General features: G+C 36.2%; 1 protein-coding gene across 1 annotated transcript in view; it reads left to right on the forward strand.

Annotated features, from left to right (window-relative positions):
- FER1L6 (fer-1 like family member 6) overlaps positions 1–14,575 on the forward strand; it is a 258,649-nt gene extending 244,074 nt beyond the window's left edge. Inside the window, exons 40-41 of the mRNA XM_051971065.1 lie at positions 13,160–13,260; positions 14,319–14,575. Of these exons, the coding sequence (XP_051827025.1) occupies positions 13,160–13,260; positions 14,319–14,502 (285 nt within the window). The 3' untranslated portion in view covers positions 14,503–14,575. The remainder of the gene's footprint in view (positions 1–13,159; positions 13,261–14,318) is intronic.
- Positions 14,576–19,175: the final 4,600 nt, after the last annotated feature.

Here is a 19,175-nt window from a genome sequence, read left to right on the forward strand (position 1 = left end):
CTCATTTGGGGTTTTCCTGGCAAAGACACTGGAATCATTCAACATTTTCTTCTCCAGATCATTTTTACAGATGAAGAAACTGAGGCAAACAGGGTTAAGTGAGTTGCTCAGGATCATGTAGCTAGAAAGTATCTGAGACTGGATTTAATCCAGGAAGATTTCCTAGCTGCAGGGGATAAATTGGTTCTCTCTGGAACTAGAAAATAGATGTTATTTGTAATAATATAGTCAAATGGAAAGAATGCTTAATAAGGAATCAGAATGCCTAAGTTCAAGTCTGACCTCTAACAAAATGAGCTTGGGAAAATTGTTATAGAGTGATGCTCATACCTGAGAAACATGGTCCTGGATAGTTTTTTAGAGAGTGCCATCATTTTCTGTCTTTGTATCCCCAGCATCTAAGACATGCCTGACCATAGTAAATGCTTCACAAATGATTACTGAATAAACAAACAAAATTATATGAGGACTTCAATAGAAAGCACTGTATTTATGTTCAGAAGTCCTGGGTTGCTCCTTGGATGCAATTTCTTTCATAAGGGAATTTGGTCTAGATAACTTTGAAGGTCCTTCCAGTTCTGAACCTGGTACTATAAAAATTAATTCATAAATTTTAAATTTAAAAATTAAAAATTTAACAAATATGTATCAAGTAACTACTGGGCAAAAACCTTGTACCAGACATTGTGGGAGCATGTTAGAGTCAAGCTTTCATAGAATTTCCAGTCAGTAGAAGAAAATGTAATATAAACATATAAAATACTGCTAAAATTTCCTTGGGTTATTTATGTTCTCATGGTTTTATTCTTTTTTTGTTGTTGTTTTTTGCTGAGGCAATTGAGGTCAACTGACTTGCCCAGGATTACACAGTAGGAAGTCTTAAGTGTCTGAGCCAAATTTGAACTCAGGTCCTCCTGATTTCAGGGCTGGTGCTCTATTCACTGCACCACCCAGCTGCCCCTTATCTCTGTTTTATCCCTGAATGGGAGCTTGGTTAAAATCTTAGTCTAGAACATGATAACTAGTACTTATAGGGTCAGGTCATTGACCTCACCCAAAAACAATTTTAGAAAAATGATTTTTTTCCTATATCAACAGCCAGTTATTAGATTAGGACAAGGTATTTCCCTCTTTTTTTAATCATTTTTTTATCATTTAGAAATCTATTTCTGTGAGTCATTCATATAGCTTTTGAAGAACAGGGCTAATGTTGGGATGAAATATTGAGTAAAACACATCCAGTTGGGAAAACTTAGATTTAATCAAAAGATGAAGAAATTTTAGTTTAGATGAATGTATTGATTCTAGCTCATTGTGTTTTAGTAAGTCAGATCTGTGTGGAAGTGATTCACTCTTTTTTCTAGATTACTCTAGATGGGGTGATAGGGTATAAATAAGTCTTTTTGACCAAGATTGAATGATCAAAGCCATGTCTCCCAGACTCTCATTGGAATAAGCCCACCTCTCATTATTACTTGTTAAGCAATCAGAGTTGATTTCCTCCCTGGGGAAGAGGGGAACTCCCCTTTTCCACAGATTTTATAAGTATTGAAGGTTCCACAGATTAGGTCTCTCTGCTCATTGAGGAGAATAAATTAGCTAATTTTGATGATTTGTTGGTAGCTGTAATTAATAAAAACTTATTATAATTTACCTAGGAACTTCATCTCTCAGAAATTTTCACTTATCTCAAATTCAAATCACACACACACACACACACACACAAATAGACTTTGGTTACCATCCAAAATAGCTCCATACTTTGGTTCAGTTCCAAGTACATTGAAGAAAAATATCCATTGTATTACTTTTAAAAGATTGTGACCTTTGCCACTCAGGTCAGCAGGGTATTGGGCATCCCCTTATGTCAGGTACCAGATAGAGTGATAGGCTTTAGTTACTACACACTCAACAAATATTGTTGAACACTGTAGCCTAAAATTTAATATAAATTTGGGAAATAAGAGACTCGTATTTTTCAAAATGAAAGAAATATTATTCTTTGTCCTAGTCAAATCATATCTAGGCCATTGGAGATTTCCAAGTTCAATGTTTTAGGAAGGACATTGAGAAGCAAATGAATATCCCTCAAAAGAAGTAATCACAGTCGCAAAGGGAGTGAAGGCTTTGCTGTATGTCAGATGATCAATGGATAAAGAAAATGGGATATTTAATCTAGAAAAAGATAGAAAACTTAGGGAAAAGGCATGGCATCCATATTAGAAGAGCTATCATGTGAAAAAGGGGTTGTTCTGCTTGGTCCCACCAGGCAGAAACAGACAAAATGTTGTAAGTTTGAGAGAAGCAGATTTCAATTTTTATGTCAGCATAAACATGCTAACATTTTATCTTTTTTAAACTATAATGTTCTGGCTCAAGAGATATAATGAGTTCCAATCACTGAAAATCTTCAAATGGGAGGCTGGATGATGATGCTACAAAGGGGTCTTCTATTTTTGCTTGAAACAGGAGGTTTTGAAAGTCCCTTCTAATACATAATTTTATTCATTTGTATGGCAGGGGGAAAGGAGTGTGATGAGGTCGAAGGGGAGGGTAAAAGATGAAATGTAACTTTTGAACCTAACCCAGGAATCTAAACGTATTATTCTAACCCTGGTCATTGACTTACACAAAAAGCTCGTGTAGGTTGGATCTCACCTCACAGTTAACTCCAGACTGCCAATATTCACTTAATCTTTTCCTTGCTTCATCCAGGATAGAATCCATTATAAGCATACACACTTTGCACACTGCCCAGCAAATAGTAAGCACTTCATAAATAGCTATTGACTTGCCTTGCCTGTGATTAGTACTGAGGGCTGCTCATGTGGAACAAATGTACAGTCAGGTGGTAGGGCTTCTCTGGCCAGGATAGAGTATAGGGAGAGAGGAAGGAAAATGAAAGGTCAGGGTGACCTCTTTCTATAACAAGTAAATGATGGAAGGAAGCCTGGTTTTCCACCTGTCACATCACTCACCTCCCCAAAATAACATTTTCAGGGACAGGTAGACTTTCAGGGACAGCTCACTCAGTATGACTGTTAGTGGATCCCACTATTGGCTCCTCAAGGATGCCCTCAGGAATTCAGAATGTTGGCACTAGACAAATTGCAGAAAGGTTGACATTCGAACACTCCTGAAGTCAGACTTAATCCCAGCTTTGACACTTGTAAACCATGAGAGCTTAAGCAAGTTACTTCAGCTCACTTGACTTCAGTTTACTTATCCTTAAAGTAGAAATAAAAGGTAGTATAATGTAGTGGTAAAAGAGTTGACCTCTGAGTCAAGAAGACCCAGAGTTCAGCCTTACCTCTGACACATACTAGCTATAGTACCATGGTCTAGTACTTAACCTCTTAGGGTTCTAGTTTTCATCCCTGACAATTTCCTAAAGTATCACATAAATGTAGGGTAAGAATTACTAGTATTTCTATTTGTATAGTTAATTTGTGCCAATATGGTTTACTTTGGAAGAGATAAGAGGATTGAATTGAGAATCCCATGAGTTGGCTTCTTATCCCTGTGCCACCAAAAACCATCTATGTGACCTTGAGAAAGATGTTATTAGCTCTGACCTCAGTATCCACATTTGAAAAATGAGAACATGGTACTACATGATCTCTCAGGTCGCACCCAGCTCTGAATCTATGCTCCTGTGTGATGCACAAGATTTCAATACTAGAAGGTGATTTCTCCCAATATGATTCATAAAGAAATGTGTATTTGAAAATTTAATGTACATGAGTAACCAGAAAAAAAATTGTTTAAATACTAGAAATTATCCAAATTTGTTCAATTTAATTTTACAAACATCTAATTTAATTGATTTATAAGCATTTTTCAGGTGCCTACTATGTGACAGGCCCTGTGCTAACTACTGAAGAAATCTAGATTCAAGCATCTGCCAGAGCTTGTCCTTCACTAGTATAATGTTTAAGAAAGAGGATTACTCTATGATATGGTATCAAGGCAACAATGAAGATGACTGGTGGTAGTAAAAAGAACAATGTGATGACAGTTATCGATATCTCTAATGTGCCTTAGAGTCTATAGGGTATTGTCCTTCATAAGACCCCAGTGGATTTGGTGACATCAGTACCATTATCTCCATTTTGTAAATCTTGAGATCATAGATTCAGTGCTCAAAGGGATCTCAGAGGCTAAGCTGCTCACTTCTAGCATTTTCTAGGTGAGGAAACTGAAGCCTAAAGAAGTTGGTTAAGTGTCTTATTCAAGGACCTATAATTGATGATAGGAAAACATGATCTTTAAACAGGAGTCTTCTGACTTCCAGCTGGGTTCTCAATTGTTCCAATAATTCAAGGATAGCCCCTCTTTAGGGGCCCCCTAAGGGCTTGCTCAGACAACATAGAAGACAAAGATTTATGTTTATTATGGCTATATATTTATCCTGCTGATCAAGAATCCTCTTTGCCATATATAGTTATGAGCTTATATGTTTCTCTATTCCTAATCATCAATCAAACATGAGTTTCTCTGGATGTAGGTAGGCTGGTCCATGGACAACAGACACAATGTCATTACTAATGAAGTTTGGCTCCCCTCAATTCCTGGTCAGGGAGCCAAAAATGATGAGGTTCGGTACAGTGCAGGAAGTTGTGGGAACCCCATTTTGGTCAGCACAGGTCCTTCGTAAATGAATTTACAAATCTGAATAGTTAAACTGGCAAAAAGAAGTTTATTATTAGAACTGAGAAGTCAGCTTTTGTAGGCTGACTTCCTTAGTGGCAGAGTAGCAGAAAAATCCTCTAGCAATGAAATCCCTACAGAGAGGTAATAGGATCCTGTTAGGGAAATAGGTGAGAGAGATAGAGGGAGTAATGCTTAAAGAGAATGTCTTTTCAGTGGGCAGAAGGTCTCCAAGGGAAGAGAAAGATTCCTTGGCATGATTAGGTCCTCTCCAAGGAATGAGCTGTGTGTTCTTCTTCTTTTTTAAAATATAATGGTTCTCTGGGAGCAGGTTTCTTGTGGAGGTTTTCTAGAGGCAGCCTTAGTTTCAGATCAGAGTAATAATCACCTCAAATGCAGCCAGCTGATAAAATCCAAATGTTTATTTTCTCCTTCCAAGTGCCGTCTCTTTCCTTGGGCCCGGTTACTTTTTTAGAGGCTTTTCTTTCAGTGGAGAAGTGAAGGAGGAGAGCCTGCCACCACGGTGGTGTGAGATGGGATGAATGAATCTGGTTCCGCCTCCGAGAGTGGGCTTCTTCTGAACTGACTCATTTCACTAACTCAGCTCCTTTTTATACTCTTTTAGAGGTGTGAACTCAAAGGTTGACTCCTCCTCTGAGAGAATGGGATTGTGGGTTTCTGACTTGTGAATCTCATACTGAATACTGACTTGTGAATCTCCCAAAAGTGTGAACTCCAGTGAGTACTTAAATACATTAGTGAGCTAGAGAATTTGCTAAGTACCATGTTAAATTAGGCAACTGACTTATCACTTTGTAAGGATTCTAACAACGAGTCCCAAGTCGCCTCTTTTTATAATTGAAACTTTGACTGGAGGCTGGGGGGGCAGTTTGAGTTGGAATCAGATAAAGATTTTCAGAATTGAAAAGAAATTTTCCATTTGAATGAGTGTCCCTGGACTAATCTCCAACTCAATAGAGTTGGATAGAAATCTCTAGCTCCAGCTAGGGGTAAGTAGGAGTGGTCCTGAACTCAACTAATCCCACCCAGATAACAGAATATAACCACTTTTATCTTGATTCCCTGGGGTGGGTCTCTCAGGGGAGAACTTCTCTGAGGGAGTTTCCTAAGTTTCTGCCCCCCCCCAAAAAAAAGTCAGGAGAGAGAGAGAGAGAGAGAGAGAGAGAGAGAGAGAGAGAATGTTTCAGGGCTCCCCTCATCAATTAGTATGTGATTTCCATTTCATCATGCAAAACAAGAGATTATAATTATAACTAGTGTGCTTTGAAGACTTTTGGACTAGAAGACAGAAAGACCTTAATTCATAACTTAACACACTTATTAACTGTGTGGCCCTTGACAATCAATTAATATTTATTAAGCTTCTTCTATGTGTCAGGAACTATGCTAAGTACTGGGGATAAAGCCTCAAGGAGCTTACTTACAGTCTAATAGAGGAAAGTAAAATGCAAAAGGTAAATGGGAAGTAGTGGTAGAGAAAGAAGGTACTATTCTGGGAGAGATGGAGTAGAAGTCATTCAGAGAAGTCCCAAAGAAAATGCAACCAGCTGAGAAATGAAGAAATGCCTGAACAGAGATATCTCTTTTTATTAGAGGCTTGGCTCCTGCCCTCCAATCAGCAAGGCAAAGGGAAGTGATGAAGTTCAATCCCAAGGCTTATGAGATATTATTATAAAATGATGAGGTTATTTTAATAAATTTCCTGGAGTGTGGAGAGAAGTCCCAAAGTAGTAGTCATATGAGAAGTAAATGAGCAAGTAATTGAATCTCTCAGCCTCATTTCCTCATGTGTAAAATGGGAACAATAATATCAGTCTCACAGAGTTCAAATTAGACAACTTATGTGCTTTGCAAACAAAACCTTATACAAATGCTAGAATAAAAAACTTTCAGAAATCTAATTCAACCTCCTCTTCTTTCAAATGAGGAAAATTGAGTCTTAGGTTAAGTGGCTCATTTATTTGTATGATGACTCCTTTTCTCCTTCTAGGTATACTCAATAATTTCAATTACCCCTAAAGTAAAGGAGAGGAGGTCATTAAAGCTTGTTCAAATGAGTTTTCTCCATTGTTTTACTAGTGGTCTACTACTGCTGCTAGCTGCCACTAGCTATTGCTACAAGGAAAGATGTTATTCTATAAAATAAGATTTTACAAAATTAATGCAATAAATATCAATTTAAGTACTAGAATTAATGAAACTCTTCAAGACTCTGGAGTTTTGAAGAAGCCAAGCTAGTTTCCTCCATAAGAATAGGTTTAGATTGTTCTGCCTCTGACATTGATGTGCCTCAGCTATTGAGATTTTGTCTGTTAGAGGAAGCAATTTCTCGGTATGGCTACCCAATCAGGCTGGACATTAAAACATCACACAGCAAGTGTCAGTGCCCATAAATAGGGGCTTTTTAGTTGTTTTGTTTGTCCACTGGAAGGAAGAATTATCAAAATAATGAAGAAAATTCATTTGAATCAAATTTTAATGACCTCATCTCCTTTTAGGAATAATATAAATTACTGATTATACCTATGAGTTAAAAAAGGACCACATCATGTAAATGAGGCATTTAATCTAAGCCTCCATTTTCCTCTTCTCTAGAAAGAGTAGTTTGGATTAAATCTATAAAACTTTTCTAGCTGTAACATTCTATTTTATTGTTCAGTCTTATTGCTCTCTTTAATAATGCCAGGTATGCTAGCATCCTGATGATGTCTATGAGATTACCTTGGCAAAGATACTGGAGTAGTTTGCCATTTCTTTGAATTAAGGCTAATAAGTTAAGTTATTTACCTAAGATCACACAGTTATTAAGCATCTGAAGCTGGATTTGAACAGGGATTTTCTTGACTTCAGCCCAAGTGTTCTATCCACTGTCATTTAACTGCCTAACATTTATTCTAGTTATAATAATAATAATATCTAGTATGGAATGAAAGATCTCAGAACCCTTAACTCCCAATATTTCTCTCATTACCCAGGCTTTCATGACCAGCCCATCTCTTCTTCTGGTTATACACATTCCCAATGGTGCATTTTTCTTCACTTTTTGTGCAATGAAACACTTAGCAGGAAGCTACAGCTTGCTCATATTACTATGCAGTTTTCTATAGCCCTTAGGGTTACTTGTATTCAAGCACACTGAGTATCTGAATGTAAATTTCCCCGATTATAGACTATATTCTTGTTATAGCTATTATGATTGTCTCTTTGAAAATATTATTATTTTTTATTATTACTTATTACTTTTCTCAGAAATTTGGTTCAAATATGATCGCATCTTGTTCTAAACACACACAGTTTAAGAAATGTGCTATTTATAAAACAAATAAGAGAGTAAATATTTGCTTTATGAAGTGATTTTTTTACTTCATTAAAGGAGTCATCCCATGATTTTTCATGTAGATAGAGCACTAAGCCTGGAGTCAGGAAAACCTGAGTTCAAATCTGGCCTCAAATACTTATTAGCTGCATGACCTGGGCAAGTTATTTAACCCTGCTTGCTTCAGTTTCCTTAGAAAGACTTAGCAAACTATTCCAATATCTTTGCCTAGAAAACTCCAAATGGGTTCAAGAAGACTTGGGCATAACTGGAAAATGAATGAACATTTCATATTAAAAGTGTTACAATAATAACATAAAGGATGGGTCTTAATGAGAAATTAGTTTTGCTCCAAGAGGAAATTCAAGCTTCCTAGAAGCTACTATCAGTGAATGGATTATGCTAATAGGCCCTTAAATAGCAATGTCTATTATTTCATAGATAACAAATCTAAAACCTAGCTGTGTCCAGTTCTTCCCAATTTTTCCTTCACTTATACTTAGCTTAACAGATGACCTTAACAACTTAAGCTGTTTATTCTATAATTGTGTTTTAAATTCCATTTGGAAAGCTATTAACCTAAAAATCAAGCTTGAATCTATATAGGACATGGAGTCTTCTATAGAGAAATGATGAATAGTATTAATAACTCACATTTATGTCATACCTCAAAAATTTACAAATTACTTTGCTTATAGCAATACCCTGAGGCAAATATTTTTAAATTTATTTTGTCTTTAATTTGTGGAATAAAATAAGCATTTTCTAAAATAGTATAATAAAAAAGATGACTGCACATGAAACAAAAAAATCTATGTACAAATTGCTATTTTTTAAAATATACAACAAAGTTATCATAAATTTCTTTTCCCCCTTTTTTCCTGTCCCTTTTTCCTCTCTTTATCTCCCCTATCCTAGAAATCACCACCATTAGACACAAATAGGTGTGTATATGTCTGTTTATATGTATATATACATATCCATATATATAGTTATTCTGTATATACTGCTATTCATCAGTTATTGAAGTATCTGTGTTTTGTTGATGGGGGCCCTGAGACTCTGAGATTAAGCAGTTTACCTAGGCTCACAGGACTCATAAATGTCTGAGGCAAGATTTGAACCCTGAATTCTTAATAAGAACTTTACCTACTATGCTTTCTAAATGTAAAATTGGAATTTAGCCGAAATATTAAGTAAAAATCCTGGAACTTTACAACAGACATTATAATAAAGATCCCTATGATTGCTTCCTTGATTCTTTACATGAATTTGCTGAAATAACTTACTTCATTAAGAAAATCAATAAGTCATTCATATAGGATAGGCTTGAAGAGAATTAGACTCTAAGACTGGTGAGGTATTTAGCAATGATTGCCTCCCACCATGAAAGTACAAGGGAAAAAGCAGTATCTCTGGAGTCAGAGGTTTTGGATTTAAATCCTGCTTCAGCAATTTATTACCTTTGTGATCTTGGGCAAGCGCTTTACCTCCCCAGCCTCAGTTTTCCCATATAAAAATGAGGGAATTAAACTAAATGGTCTCTGAAGTTTTTTCCAATTTTGGATCTACAATCCTTTTCCATGGATTTTTTATTTGATTCCCATTGGGATCTGTTTTTGGCAATATTCTGGGCATATTTGTTTCTAGCAAGTGATTATGTCCTCATCTCACAAAGAGTAAGAGGAGGTTAAATTCACTGAATTCTCAAATGTCAAGCTTTGCCAGGTACACAAGATATGCTCATAATTAGATAGTAAAAGAATCATAATCTTTACCTTATAGAAATCTGATTGACAAAAGAGGCCAAACTCCCCACTTATAGCTGCAGTACCACAAAATCTGATGGGGAACAGAACTTTTGGCATATTTAGACCTTGGTCAGAGAGCATCTGCAAAACCAATTACACAATTTTCCTCCAGAAAGAAATATAATAGCAGCACATAGACAATTAAGGGAAACTAAATCTATAATGAGCACTCTCCCAAGTAAATGGACTATTAAAGAAACTATTAACTCAATAAATAGTTTATAAAGCTATCAAAAAAAGATTCTTACATAATGAGAAGAGAAACTTTAACAATAATTCTAAATATATTGATTTCTTTTCCTATCAAGAGGATTACAATGAATTCCCTTCCTAAGCTTATTTGGATTGGCTCTGCCCAATTTCTGTAGTGGTGGTGAGGTGGGAGGAGAGACAGAGACAAAGAAACAGAGAGAGAAATAGATAAAGAGATCATGGTATTTGATTAACTCCAGATCAGAGCAGATCCAGATTTGTAACTATAGAGAGATCAACTAGCTCAAAGCTTCTTAAATTGTGGGTCCCAATTTCATATGGGATGGTGAACTGAAGGTGAAGCTCACACAATTATGCTTTATCAGTAGGTGTTTAATTTGTTTACCCATTATATATACCTAAAGCAGGATTGCATAAAAATTTCTTGGGCAAAAAGGGATCATGAATGGAAAAAATTTAAGAAACCCTGAAGTAGCTGAGAGGGCAGGAAAAGATGAGGCTAACTAAGGAAAGCTATCATTCTCCCAATCCCTGTACCATTAGGAAAGATTGGAGTTCTGCCAACAAACAGGAAAAAACGAGGAACAGACAAGTGTTAAAAGATAACTACTTTTGTTGTTCATCCCTGGGAAAGAGACAGAAAAGAAACTATAGCAACAGAATACCTCTGTCCTGAATCTTTTCCTCCTTCTGCCAGTGCAACACACTCCTAATTGAGTGACAGGTCTCAAGTCTGTGCTTCAAAGGTCAATTCCCAAGAATGCTACCCTACTGTTTCAGGCTCTGACAGTAAAGAAATCCCCAAATCCAATCACAATGACTGATTGAACACCAAGGTATATTGAGACAATCTACCCTATTTGACAAAAAGAAAAATACTTGATGGCTCATTTGGAGAATATTTTTGTATAGGCAAGTGCTAAATGGACAAGAAACAGGTTCTTCTATGCTGTCTTACCTATACAACCAGAGGATGTACATTTGTAACTATGACATCAACAGGAATAGTGGGGAGCTAAGAGCACCTTGTAACTCTTGGAAGGGCAGGTAATTGATGCTCTAGACCAGAGAGTCTGGGCAAGTCAGTTAAGCTCTGTCAATTTCAGTTTCTTTATTTATAAAATAGGGAAATAATAATACTTGCCTCCAAGAATTATTTTGAAGATTAAATGAGATACTATTTATAAACGGCTTAGTTTGGTGTCTGGCACATAGTAATTGTTCAATAAATGCTTCCTTTTTTAAAATCTCTCCTTTCTTTTCCTTCTTTCCTTCCTCCCTCCCTTCCTTCAATCATTGTTTCCTATTTCTCTTTTCCCTTCCTTTTCTTCTTTCTTTCCTTCCTTCCCTTCTTTTTTCCTTTCTTTCTTTCCTTTACTCCTCTCTCCATCCTTCCTTCCTTTCTTTCCTCCCTGCTTCCTTTCCTTTTTTCATCTCTCCCTCCTTCCTTCTTTCCTTTTCTCTCTTTCTTTTATCCTTTCTTCCTTCCTTCTTTTTTTCTTCCTCTCTTTCTCCCTTCCTCTCTCCCTCTCCCTCTTTCTCTTTCTTCCTCCCTTCCTTGCATTTCTAAAAGGCAGCTAGATGTATCAGTTGATAGATTGCCAGTCCTGGAGTCAGAAAGATACTAGTTCAAATCTAGCTTCAGATATTACTCTGATATTACTTTGGGCAAATCACTTATCCTCTATTTGCCTCAGTTTCCTCAAATTTAAAAGAGATATAATAATAGCACTAACCCCACAACAATCACTTGCTAGAAACAAATATGCCCAGAGTACTGCCAAAAACATAACTTACTTGTTGTAAGGAGTAAGCACGATGCCTGGCACAGAGGAAGGTTGTATAAATGTTTATTCCCTTCACCTACCTAGCCCATATCAGGGTATATAGTTCATTACTTTTTAACCACTTTTAAACTGGTTAATTTTAAACTGCATGTGGTCCTTTGAGAAGTTCATTATCATTGGAATTAAAATTAAATTTTAAATTTTAAAAATTGTGTGTGTGTATATGTACTCTCACACAAGTCACCAAGATCATCTTAGCACAACTTAGCATAACTCCATTCTCTTAATTACCTTGACTTAAACCCTAGTTGTCATCCTTAATTCCTCACTCTCTCACCTCCTATATCCAAGCTGTTGCTAGGTCTTGATTTTATTTTTTTAACATACTACCTTCTCTAACACTGCCCCCCTCTCCTCATGCTTATGAGAATTAAGTAGCCTTTCAGCTGATCAACATACCTCAAGTCTGCCCCCATTCCAGTCTGTTATCCTCTCAGTTGTCAAATTATCTTTCCAAGGCAGAAGTCTGAATATTTTATCCAATAAACTTCAATAACTTTTCTTATCTGTAGGTTCAAATATAAAATTCCATTTGGTGTTTGGTGTTCAAAACCCCCCACAAATTGGTCCCTTCTTACCTTTCTAACCTTCTTATACCTTACTCCTCACATCCCCTCTATTCTAGTCTTCCACAAGACACTCCACCTCCCAAATCCAAGTGTTTTCACTGGCTATTGGCTATGCTTTAAGACACTCTCCTTCGTTACTTCTTTATTTCCTTCAAGTCCTAGGTAAAATTCTATTCTCTACATAAAGCCTTTCCTAGAATTCTTTAATACTAGTGTCTTTCCTTTGCTTATTATTTCCAATGTATCCTGTGGGTAGTTTTTTGTAGATAGGTGTTTTCATGTCTCCTCCATTAGAATATGAGCCCTTTGAAAATAGGAACTGTCATTTGCTTATTTTTGTATCCCTACCACTTAGCACAATACCTGGCATAGTGGGTGCTTAACAAATGCTTGTTGATTTGACTCATTGTTGTTCCTTGTCATCTTTCTGGAAAGACAGAGCCAGATGTTCATTGATGTAGAGTAAATCTTTAGGAAAGTTAAAATATCTTCAGGATTCCTAAAGGAAAAACAAACATTTCCCTAATTATCTCTATGACTTTAAAGAGAAATATTGCACCACCTCAGTTTTTTTTAATAAAGTGGGAAAAATGATACTTGCAGTCCCTATGTTGGGAGGCAAATGTCCAGACTTGAAAGTATCATGATTATGGGATATTCACTATGCTGCTGGTTTTCTTCTAGGAGATTTTAGTAACAAAGATGAATTAAAATATTTTCTTCCTGATAAAGGGTAAAGTAGAAGCTGAGTTCCATTTAGTTACTGCTGATGAAGCTGAAAAAAACCCTGTTGGCAAAGCTCGGAAAGAACCAGAACCCCTGGACAAGCCCAAGTGAGTAGAAAATCATCTTCCTATCAGAGCTGGAAGTGCACTGAAGGTTTATTCCCCTTCCCAGAGAGGTACAGACATGCTTGTCTAGTGCAGGAGTAGAGAATTTTTTTTCTGCCAAAGACCATTTGGACATTTATATCATCATTCATGAACCATACAAAATCATCAGCTTATACGAGTCAAGCTATGAGAAACTGCTATACCTAGCTTTCAGCTCTTCATTGCTTGTGGTTATCTTAACAAATTATTTTGCCAGATTTATAAGGCCTTTGGGGCCTTATTCTCCAACTGTGGCTTAGTGGAATGCCTCAACAGGAAAACTTTTCAAGACTAAGGACTATTCCATGGACCTTGGGGTCTAATATTTCCTTTTGTTTTACTTCTTGTTGTTTTACATTTACTTATTGAATCTCTCTAGCTAGGTTGTAAACTTCTTGAGATCGGGAACTATGTAATCTCTATATCAGACTATGTCATTCTACTATGCATGTGTCATCAGACTAGCAGAATGATGCACACACATGCTAAGTATTTGTTTATTCCCATTCATTCTTGTATACCTGTCACCTATGAATTCATTTATGATGCAACATGACACAATTTATGAAGTTAGGAGGATCTGAATTTGAATCCTACTTCAAACACTCTCTAACTAGGAAAGTTACTTAACCTCTCAGTCTGTTTGCTCATCTTTAAACTGATTATAATGGTAATTATACTTAATACTATTATTATTATCAATATTATTACATAAAACTTTATCAGTTAAATTAGAGGAAAACTTATAAACTTTGAGTTCCAGTGTTTGGAGAAAATCAGCAGCAAAATGCTTCTGTGGAGGTAAGATTCTAATCATTACAGTAGGAACAAAGGTCATCATTTAAAATAGTCTCCCAACTCTTAAGGATTTCTTTCATGTAACAACAACTTTTGGATGTGAGGGCCCCAAAAGATCTTATTAAGAAATGGCCTTAATCTAGTGATCAAGTGCCACTTGAAATAGTGGCAAAATCAAGGGATTCTTTGACTCATTACAATCCTTGCTGCTTTCCTCCCAGCCGCCCAGATACCTCTTTCTCCTGGTTCGTGAGTCCCTTCAAGTGCCTGTACCACCTCATCTGGAAGAATTACAAAAAGTACATCATCATTGGTTTCATTCTGATCATCCTTATTGTCTTCCTGGTGCTCTTCATCTACACGTTGCCTGGAGCCATCAGCCGCAAGATCGTTGTAGGCTCATAGAGAACTCGAATATTTCTTCCTTTTTTTTTCATTCATTAACTTCGGCACCATCAATAAATGTTTATTAAAACTTGCTATTGCCTGCACTTGTTCTGAGGGAGAGAATATACAGAGATGAAAAAGTTATGATCTAATGGGAAACTAAGCAAAAGTTAGTAAAGGCTAAAGAGCCTTTCCTGTTCTCTATTGCCACATGGACCCCTCCTTCCCAAAATGAATTATCTTCCAAAATTTTGCCCATTGTTGAGATTAAATGATGACTACTATTCTCATTATACTCTGTAGAGACTTTCTTTCATTTGGACTAAATGTCTGTTTTACCCAAATTTGGGAGGTTTAAGTTAACATCTAAGATTTAAATGCAAATATATTTTCTGGTTCTATTTAGAATTATAACAGAACTGAGTTACTTCTAAGTGAATAACTTAGTGCCTATTCTGTACCTTGTGGGTACATTTTATAGCCTTTTAATGATTTCCAAAAGCTTTCATTATTGTTTATAATACTTAAGGCAGTTGGTATTATTATTACCATTTTTCAAGTGAGGAAATTTGAGACTTGTACATAAAAAGTTTCTTAGCCAAGATCGGACATCTGGTAAGTGAAGGGCCAGGTCTTCTGATTTCTAATTTAACCTTCTTCCCAATTCTTATATCTTGCTGCCTCTTTTTTCACATTTGAATAATAATTTTGAGTCATGTTGTAGTGGTCTAATCATGTAGGCTTACACTCTAACTGCATGATCCAGTATATGATAAGTCAGTGGGCTATGTCACATCCCAGAGGTTGAACCAGGGCTCTCACAAGCAGGTTATACTCACTTGTTAATGCTTCAGATCTGTTGTTCTGTTGGGCAAAGGCAAAGTGTGCTATTTTCCATGAATGCAGTTATGCTTAGAATTGAATTAAATCACTCCTGAAATGTGGTTAGCACATTGCCAGTTTTGAAGCTTAGAACCCTTAGAAAATACCTGAATGTCCTTGAATACCATCATCCTTGATGTACAGTAGCCCCAAGAGTGATCGCCAACGTAAGCATTTTTTATGACAAGCACAATGAGTAACTGTAGCACAGTTGGATTTTAACCTTGAATCCTAAATCTATCACACTTTCCATTGGGGCTTTCCATTATTGGGTTAAGGCACAAAAAAGCTTCAAAAAACAATACAACAACTTCGAACAGTAGAAAACTGAAACTATGTTCACAAAGTTGCTTGATCAGTCTCAGGAAGTATGCTAAATGATTGGGATATAAGTAAATAAAAATGAAGGCAATCTCTGCCCTCAAGGAGCTTACAATTTAATGGAGAAAGATAAGACATAAACCAAAGATGAAAAGCAGGGTGGAGAGAGAAGGTAGCTAGTGAGACAGAATGATAGAAAATTCCAAAGAACTCCAAAAAGAGTGCAAATGGGGAGAAACTGTTAGAAGACTGTGCTGGGACCTCTCCTTAAGTGGAGGTTTTGGAGTTTATACCTCATCCCTCTAAGTCAGAGAGTATGGTCCTCCATAGACTTCCCTGGTATATACTGTGAGGTCCCCTGGTACTTTATACATGGAGAAGACCTAGGAAATATCTTCTGTTGAGATCCATCTACATACTATGAAGTTACTGACTTCTCATAAAAGTCAATATTTGTAGGATTCAATCCGCAACCTTCATTGGTCTATGTTATCCGAAATTCTGAATGAGCTGACTCCTAAGGATGCCATTTTTCCTTGGGTACCATGATAACAAACATTGAAAAAGCAGTTTTAAAGTTTACAAAGGTCTTTGAAGAAAGGGAAGGAAATAGGTAGGAAGTGGAATCTCCTACAGGCATGGAATGAGCCTGTGTTTAGTCTATGCAGAGAGAGATGCAGGGAGGATGTGACTAGATCAGAGAACAAGTCATATTTGACTGAAGTGTGGAATCCATAAAAAGGAATATCATGATGTGGAATCAAATTGTTCCAGACTGTGAAGAGTTTTAAATGTCAGATTAGTGTACTTGTCATAGTCAAGAGGGAGCTACTGAAGACTATTCTTCAGAACAATGATATAGATTCCCTGACAGAGAGCAGAACATTTATTGTTTCTTTCCTATTATTATCAAGAGATGCTATTTACTGGTTAGAGTACCAAAGAGGGAAGGGAAGAACTTTTTAACTTAGCTACAAACCCTGAAATGATGCTGAATTCCATGAAGGACTTTAAGAATATAATGACTATGGATATACCTTCTAAGGGGAAAAAAAATGTAACTTAAGGGTGAATTGTGAATTAACTTTATTTTCTATTAGCCCCTGCAGGAGCAAATAACATTTCATGTCTTTACAATATTACATGTATTGTGTTTTATTTAAATCCATAATGGTAGTCAAGCAAGAATGTCAAGCTCTCCCACAAGCGAGAGAGCATATACAACAAACTTCACTGGGTATTAAAAAAATCAAGAAAATGTCAGCAAGGCCTAAACGGGAAGTTTTTAAGATTTTTATGTTATAAAGAGAAAGGAAAGAAAGTAGAAACTGGTATAGTTGTATGATCATATGTGTCTCCTGATGCCTGATGTAGGAAGACATAGATTTCATTATTCAGCATATGCAAAAAATTAAATAAATAAAACCAGTTAAACTTTTTTTGCGTATTACTTTATCTAAGTATAGCCCAAACTTTATTTCATAAATTGTTTATAATCATTCGAAAGAACTCAGTCTATCCCCATGGAAAAATCAAGTTGAATGAGTAATCTGTAGAACTAACCCATTATTATATACCTTGTTATATACACATGTATGTGTGTATACATATACATATATAGATATACATACTTAATACACACATATAGTATATGCACATGTACACTTATATGGCTTGAACATACACTGAAGATGTGCAATGAATTGTGCTCAGAATTGAATAGAAGAATAGGCTGAATGAAAGCCACATATTGTCTAGTATTTTTAATGACTTCTCCTCCAAATTCATATTTGAAACAAAAGCTAATTTTTTAATAATTGAAACCGTTCCAGTTATTTTATATGACTACAAAGCATGAAATATCATAGCTTCCAAAAAATTAAAGTTACATGCTACTCAAAACATGAGGAGAAGCGTAAGCAGTGGATAATCTGGGTGCTCCACTGGTACCCACACAATGTCAAGAGTTCTTTGGGAAGACTTTCAGCTTTTTATGAAGTGCTTAGCACAGTCTTTTATATGTAGTACATGTAACATAAATGCCTTTATTATTATTCAGCATATCAAATAACTTTTATATATTTATGGGATGACATTGACAGAAATCTCAAAAGATGAGATGACATAGATGGATGGTAATCTCTCCCAATGGAGTGAATGGCTACATTGATGAGATCACTTTTGCTGTAGCATCAAAGAAGCTTGATCTAAAAATAGAAAAGTTCACATCCTGAGAGTTTAATGATTTCTTACACATAAAGATGCTTTTTTGATCTTAGTATGAAGCTGACCCCAAGTTCGTGAAAACCAAGCCAGAAGAATATAAGCTTTTATAGAATTTATCATGTAGAGGGCCAGAACTCTGGAGAACTATACTTGAAACAAGATGTTAACTCTGTGTGATTGATGAGATAATGGTTCTCTAGTTCACATATATACTTAGTACTTATCATGGTAATGTAGTAGTTCTCCAGTTCACACATATTCAGTATGCTGTAATGATGTAATTGTAATAGAGTATTTAAGAACTGAGGACAAAGTCATACTCAAACTAAGAGAGAGACTGGTTGAGACTGGCAGACTGGCAGACTGTCACACTGCTGGATGAGACTGGGTCAGACTGAGACTGGGTCAGACTATGACAGACACAGACTGTGAAAGAGACAATAAAGACTTTGGACTCTATTCTTGTCCATTCTCGTAGTGTCTATCCTGATGAGACCAAGGCCCTTCTGGAGGACCTCCAGAAATATAGCCTGGACATTACATTACCAAGCTGGAAAAATTATCACTATTACCCCTGAGATCTAGAAGTATGTGCATAGGCTCATACCTATTACCAGAAGTTTTGTCACTAGCATATAAATTCTGACTATGGCAATACAATAATAAACTATTGACCTCAGTTTCCTTATCAGAAAAAGCAGAGAGTTACTATTCAACAAAAACTGTTGGAAAACAAAAATATCTTGGAAGAAATAAAGTTGCAGTCTTTTAGCCAATCAAAAAACATTCATGTACAGGTATTGTGCTAAATTCTAGAAATACAAAGAAAGATAAAAGAAAATCCTTGAATTTTGCAATTTAAGGGAGTTTACATTTTAAGAGTATTGGAGAAAAGGAAGGAGGGGAGAGACAGCATATAAATTGGAAGTTTAAAAAAAAGGATGGGAAAAAGAGGGAAGGTACCTGGCTAAGGAGTGTAATGGAGGAGTCCAGAATTGTGCAGTGGAAAGATGTATGTTTTCCTGGTGGGATGTGGAGATGCTGACCTTGGCATTTTCTTTAAATAGAAGTTCTGAGAGATGCTCTCCACCTTCTTAGTCTTAGAGGGGGTTCTAGATGATGAAGTACCAGAGATGAAATGATTCTAGAATGCAGAGGTGCCTGGGGCATAATGGAGAAATACATAAAAATGCAGCCAAGTTAGATCAGCATCTCACACCATATGTCAGGGTAAGCTCCAAATGGATATATGATCTACATAT

This window comes from Antechinus flavipes, chromosome 1 (assembly GCF_016432865.1).
Source record: "Antechinus flavipes isolate AdamAnt ecotype Samford, QLD, Australia chromosome 1, AdamAnt_v2, whole genome shotgun sequence".
Classification (NCBI taxonomy): Eukaryota; Metazoa; Chordata; class Mammalia; order Dasyuromorphia; family Dasyuridae; genus Antechinus; species Antechinus flavipes.